This window comes from Lactuca saligna, chromosome 3, assembly GCF_052625555.1.
Source record: "Lactuca saligna cultivar CGN05327 chromosome 3, ASM5262555v1, whole genome shotgun sequence".
In the NCBI taxonomy this organism is placed as follows: Eukaryota; Viridiplantae; Streptophyta; class Magnoliopsida; order Asterales; family Asteraceae; genus Lactuca; species Lactuca saligna.
Window position 1 is genome coordinate 39,255,632 of NC_136419.1, and position 7,024 is coordinate 39,262,655.

The 7,024-nt window shown below is 34.8% G+C and overlaps 1 protein-coding gene across 1 annotated transcript; it reads left to right on the plus strand.

The window, feature by feature from the left end:
* The first annotated feature begins 3,616 nt into the window (after positions 1 to 3,616).
* On the plus strand, positions 3,617 to 4,746 carry LOC145033574 (senescence-specific cysteine protease SAG39-like). Its single transcript, XM_078982161.1, has 2 exons — positions 3,617 to 4,049; positions 4,154 to 4,746. The coding sequence occupies exons 1-2, from the start codon at positions 3,617 to 3,619 to the stop codon at positions 4,744 to 4,746; spliced, it is 1,026 nt and encodes a 341-aa protein (XP_078838287.1).
* Positions 4,747 to 7,024: the final 2,278 nt, after the last annotated feature.

The window sequence follows — 7,024 nt, forward strand, 5'->3', positions numbered from 1 at the left end:
GACCGTCGCGGACCACCACTACCCGAGGTGGCAGTGGGTGGTGCCCGATTTATTAAAATATATATATTTAATTAATTTGCTAATCATATAACTTAAGGAGTTAAAAACCCTAATTAAGGTTTAGAAAATCCTATTGTCAAGAAAATCCTAGTTTGGAGTTGGTCGGGACCCACATTAAAACTATTAGTTAAGCTTCAAACAGTACATAATAATTCGCTACAATTAACTTAATTCAGTATTGGAATTAATGGATTAAGCCCTTAAGGGGTTCAGTGTGAACACTAACCGTAGTTATCATTTTATGTGAAAAAACCAAGAATCGGTGAGCTGTAATTGGGCAATGATCGAGCGTGCATTTTGGGTTGTCGATTAGACCATTAGTTCACCCGAGAACGACTAAGTCAAACCGTAATCAGTCATACCCATAATTGATTAAGTCCTCAATGGGTTAAGTGTATTACTTAACCCTAATCATCATTTCATGTGAGGTGGTCACTATTGCAAGTGACTATGACCTGTGATCGGGTGTTGACTCAAGCATCTTCCTGTAGGTGATTAGAAGTGAGTCGAAGTTGGTAGAGTTCCTCGTTGCTACAGTAATTATCTGTGTGCATATCGAGGTGAGTCTCCTTACTGGTTGAATGGGTTGAAGGCACTAGTACCGGCCCATTTGGTTTATGTTTTGTAGGAAAACCTAGGGGTTAGCCCTTAGCATTATATATGAAAGACCATGAGGCGGCTGATGGCACACTTTATGCAAGACCAGGGTCTAAGCCTGACATTTACTTCGTTTACTAGTGTAGATTCTATGCTAGTTGTCTTTGTGATGCTTGCATGGAAGACCCGAAGGTGACTCCTGACACTTGTCTGTATGACCCAAGGTTGTGGCCCCTGGCTTGGCAAGGAAGACCACGAGGCGGCTTGTGGCATGATGACAAGACTATGTGTGGCACCAGTGGCGAGTTTATGCATATCTAAGGTGGGTCACATGAGTCACCTAATTTTATAAATAATACTAGAAATTAATAAGCATGATATTAAGGAACCACCTAAAAGTTATTGAATGACCTACCTTATAAAGAAAATGAAAGAAAAGAGAGAAAGATTTTGGGTCGGTAAAAAAAAAACTCAATTATTGAAATAGAGGTGAAGCAATGGAACGACAATTCAAATTATTTAGGAATAATAGTTTTTTGCCACTTTAGTTTACAATTCCATTTAGGATAATGGGCTCTCTTTTATAACGTTATCATATTATTATTATTTTTTTATTTTCTAAGTTATAATAAAATATAAAGACACATGTTATTTTTATGATTTTTTTCTGCTTTGGGGGAAACCTGCTGACAAATCATTTCCAATTTGATTGTGAATCTATATCCATTTAGTAGTTTCTTTTTTATTTTTGTTTACTTTTAAATAGATTTCCATTTCATTTTTTCTTTAAATGAAAAACCTTTACTCACATAGTTTTTTATTACTGACTATTAGATGAGTAAATAATAATTAATAGACCAACTTTATTTTGAATTTATGTTGATTTTTTTAATAAAAAAAAAACTAAGGTTTGTAGATATGGACTCGGTCATCTCATCATTAGTTTTTATACATGTTGAATTGGTTATTTTTATGATTGAACCCGATTTTTTCTTTAACCGACCCTAGTTAGTGAACCACTTGGGTTTCTATTCTAGACTCGCCACTATGTGGCACATAACACTTTTTTTTATTATGATATATGAATGTTATGTATGGCCGACCCGTTCCCAAAATTATTTTGTAACCGCCATCATGGGTGGTTTCGCAACCATATTTGCAACGGTTGTAGAGGTAAAATAACAATTATTTGGTGGTGTTTAACCATTACGAAATAGACTATAAATGCATGTTTTGATGTGTTTTTTGAAGTGAAGCACTTTGGATCTTGATAGAGACAAAAGAGTGCATTCTAAGGCAAATATAGCTAGATTTAGGTTGCGTTTGTGAGGATTTTACTATATGTGATTATTCTCCCCACCGGTGAAATCAACGATTGTCCGCTTCCGCATCGCAATCTAGTATATTCCATATTCGTAATCCTTCACTTGAGGTTAAATACAAAATCAAATTGTTTAAATTTCTCATTCTTGAGGTAAAATAGAATATTATATGGTTAAATTGAAGGTATACTTCAATGAAATGAAGAACATCTCAACAAGATGCTCAAACTTATATTATCTATTAAAATACATCAATTTAAATACGAATCTAATTATTAAATATACACAATTGTACATACATATCTGAATTTGGAACATTAAAAATCAATCTAGAAAAAATGGTTATGAATAGCAAATATATATCTAGAGACCGTTAAACAATTTCTCCCAATATATATATATATATATATATATATATATATATATATATATATATATATATATATATATATATATATATATATATATATATATAAAGTTTTGTATGTACAACTTTATGACATTATTCATCACTGAATATAAGAACATTCACATATTTAACATTCACATTAGAATTTACTAAATTACTATATATATATATATATATATATATATATATATATATATATATATATATATATATAAAATTTATAGTAGAATAGCAATATTAAATTGAATATATTCATATTATAATTACTACAATACTATAAATATTAAATTCATAATAGAATAGTAACATAAAGTAGTGTTCTCACGTTCTCACATTAAATTGTGTTCTCATTTGAACTTAACCCTATATATATATATATATATATATATATATATATATATATATATATATATATATATATATATATATATAGGATATAGATCCGGTAAGAAATTTTTTTTGGTAGGAAGGTAAGAAGTTTTATTTCTACATATTTTTTTGACGAACAAAATAAATGAATCACTAGATGATTCATTTGTAAGATGATTCACAAGAAAAAATTCCAAAAAAAACATCTTTATGATTCATTTTTAAGTAAATGAAGAAAAAATTCATTTTTATGACAATTTTAGTGAATAACAACAAAATCATTGTATAAATGAATCATCAAGATGTTTTTTTGAGAATTTTTTCTTGTGAATCACCTTACAAATGAATCATCTAATGATTCATTTTGTTTGTTCGCGAAAAAAATATGTAGAAAAAAAACTTCTTACCTTCCTACCAAAAATTTCCTTCTTATTTGATCTTGAATATATATATATATATATATATATATATATATATATATATATATATATATATGACACAGCTAAATACCAAAATAGTGGCTTTGTAAGCTTTTAACTTACCTTTGTCTATGTTAAAGGAAAGAATGAGTATGCAATAGTTTTAGCCTTCACCAATACTAGAGTCCAAAATGGAAATCCAACATCGGTGGTGTCATCAATCATCTATCTAAACAACTTGTATCCTGTATTTAACTTCATTTTAATTAATATAATATTAATCAAACCATCTGATCTTCTACGTACTTGAAAACATATATTTCATTTTTCAAAACAAGGACAAAATCATTTCTTTCTATATAAAGCCAGCCTCTCAGTAAAGAGTTTACTCCAACTTATATTCATATTCCCTATTTCATATATCTACAACCACTATGTCTATGCCATCCACAAACCGCATATCCCTGGCATGTTTGGTTTTACTCTTCTTCTCGGCTACTTTGCTTTCACACACTGCATCTCGGTTGCTCCCTGACATTTCAAGCTATGAGAGCCACGAGCAATGGATGGCTCATTACGGACGTGTGTACAAGGATGCTGATGAGAAAGAACGGCGTTCAAAGATTTTCCAAGAGAACGTTCAGTACATACACTCATCCAACAATGGCATGAACAAAGGTTACAAACTAGCAGTGAATAAGTTTGCAGACCTTACAAACCAAGAGTTCACGAGCACAAGGAACCGATTCAAGGCACATGAATGTTCCACATCCAGCTCTGCTTTCAGGTATGAAAACTTGACACCTGTCCCCTCATCGATGGATTGGAGAAAGAAAGGTGCAGTAACACCTATTAAAGATCAAGGCCAATGTGGTAATTAAGCTAGCTAGCAAGAATTAATTGTTTTAAGAATTTCACAATTGAAACGTATTCTATGTTGCTGACTTAAAAGGTTCATCATGATATATATGTTGTAGGGTCTTGTTGGGCGTTTTCAGCTGTGGGAGCAATGGAAGGAATAACTCAACTGACAACAGGTAAACTAATCTCTCTATCTGAACAAGAGCTTGTGGACTGCGATACTAGTGGTGTAGATCAGGGATGTGAAGGTGGTCTTATGGATGATGCCTTTGAATTCATCGTAAAGAATAAAGGGATTACAACAGAGAGCAACTACCCATACAAAGCAGTGGATGGAAGCTGCAACAGCAACGAGGCATCAAACCATGCTGCAACAATTACGGGTCATGAAGATGTTCCTGCTAATAGTGAAAGTGCACTGTTGAAGGCTGTAGCCAGTCAGCCTATCTCTGTGGCTATTGATGCAAGTGGGTCCGACTTCCAGTTCTACTCTAGCGGGGTGTTTACTGGAGAATGTGGCACGGAACTTGACCATGGCGTTACTGCGGTTGGTTATGGAACGACTGCTGATGGAACTAAGTATTGGCTTGTGAAGAATTCATGGGGAACAACTTGGGGTGAAGAGGGGTATATAATGATGCAAAGAGATGTTGATGCGAAAGAAGGAATTTGTGGCATTGCCATGCAGGCTTCCTACCCCACTGCATGATTAATTTCTGGATCATCATCACCAACAGTAATTAATACTATTGTATATTATATCTATAATCTATTTGGCGCCGTGTTATTTAATACAAGGAAACTTATAAACTATGTACATGTATCTGAAAACTAATTAAGTCTTCAAAAAGTTGGAACTATCAAATTGTGTATGCATCTCATGAAAATTTGTGAGCTTGGATGTCTTTTCCTGATGCCATTTGCTAGTTTCTCTGAGCCTGGTAATTAATGTCAACATAAGAATCACCTATATGTTGAGGATGAGAAAGTTTCTCAAGGTACAAAGGAAAAAGATAAAACATCTACAATACGAACCAAAGAGAATTTGATGAATGTTTATCTTGTTTCACTAATGATACCCGAGTGAGGAAAAACACTAGGTACTTCTTTAAGTCGTGGACCTAACCAAAGACTTAATTAACCTTTTGCAGGCTTTCTTGACCTTCGTTGCAGTCTTTGACTTCTGCATATTGCTATCCTTCAACGCCTAATGAACGTATAATTATTAAACATGTGCAACTATTTTCAGAGTTTTTTACATAAACCTTGTAGTCGGAAAAATGAATTACCAAGTAATGGTATTTTTAAATATATTTACCTATTAATTGTAGTTTTATTAGAACCTATAAAAAAATTAATAAAAATAAAAAGGAACTTACACCCTTGTTTTCCTTGGTCGCGGTTTTTCTCCCTCTCCCTGAGCCTTCAACACCATCACCGGTAACTGCCATTATTATGTTATGATACGTTGAAAATTTTTATGTTATGCATATCTTCGTTTTGCCTTCAACTTAAATTATTTTCCTCTAGGTACAGGCGTTGGAACTAACTAACTTTTTTTTGTGCAACTAAATAGATTAGCTGTTTTCTTTTGTTTTTACTTGGAGCTCAAGAACAGAACAAGAAGCATGTATGAAATGGGCTAGATACCGAACATAAGCATTCCGTTTAGAAACTTTAATGTTTTGTGATTCAAGTCAACATTATTTTTTCTAGTAGAAGAGTTTTCTGATGGGGTTTGTATTAAGTGATATATTATCATGTGTGCTTTATATGTATATTATATTCTATATTTAACCTAGTCAATAGACTTAGTTGTATATTCCTAGATAATCTCTAAGTCAGTTTGTAATCTTGGCTATATATGCCAATCGTATCTTGTACTCTAAATAAATTTCTCAATACAACAAAGCATTGATTTATATGGTATCAGAGCCATCCTGCTCATACGAGCCAAATCGTTCCTACCCTATTCTCTAAAATCAGTCAACAATCACAACAATGGCTTCCAAAAATACAACTCAAATCACCGCTTCCACTCACCTCACAATCAAACTTACGCCAAACAATTATCCGGTGTGGAGAAAATAGGTTGAATCAACCTTAATCAGCCTTGACCTAGATGGTCACCTCACCTCAGCACCACCGGCGACCACCCTCACAGACAAAGATGGAAAAACCATCGCAAATCCAGAGTATCGGCCATGGTACTGCAAGGATCAGATGATCTTTAGTGCAATTTTAGGGAGTTGCTCAGATTCAATCCAACCCCTGGTGTCATCTGCTACAACAGCCCGTGAGGCTTGGAATCGACTCAGTTCCAGTTACGCCTCTACTTCCAGGTCACGCATCATCTCCCTTAAATCTAAAGTTGTGAAGAACCCTAAAGGATCACGATCGGTCACAGAATTTCTCCAGGACATGCGTGCTATCGCTGATTCCCTGGCCCTTGCCCAGAGCCCCGTCACCGAAGAGGACCTCATGGTCCATATTCTCTCACAGCTTGGCGACGAATATCACACAATTGCTGCTGCTCTCAAGGTACGAGAAAATCCAATTGAATACTCAGAACTGTTTGACAAACTTACTGACTTTGAACGTAGCCTCAAAGAAGCCCCTCCTCCTTCTGATATCCTGCCTACCACGGTGAATTACACTACCCGCAATCAAGGATTCCACAATCGGTCATCCAGTACCAACTCTTACAATCGCCATACTCGATCTTCACCGCCCTTTCAGTCTCGTGGCTCTCAGCAGTCACAATGGCATAACAACAACAATCCTGGTGGTAACCGAAACACAAAAAGCAACCAGTTTTGTCAATTCTGTCACATCCCAGGTCACCTCACCAAGGATTGCCGGAAACTAGCACGCTTCCTCCGCGACAACAACATCACAACTGACAGCCACTACAAGAAAAAAGCCCTTTAATGACGCGCAAACAATGACACTCGCTGATAGAGGTCGCGCATTTGTAAGTGCCCTAA

Coding starts and splice junctions, on each gene's coding strand:
- LOC145033574 (XM_078982161.1), top strand. CDS start 3,617: ATGCCATCCACAAACCGCATATCCCTGGCATGTTTGGTTTTACTCTTC. Junction 4,050..4,153: donor TAAAGATCAAGGCCAATGTG/GTAATTAAGCTA, acceptor TATATGTTGTAG/GGTCTTGTTGGGCGTTTTCA.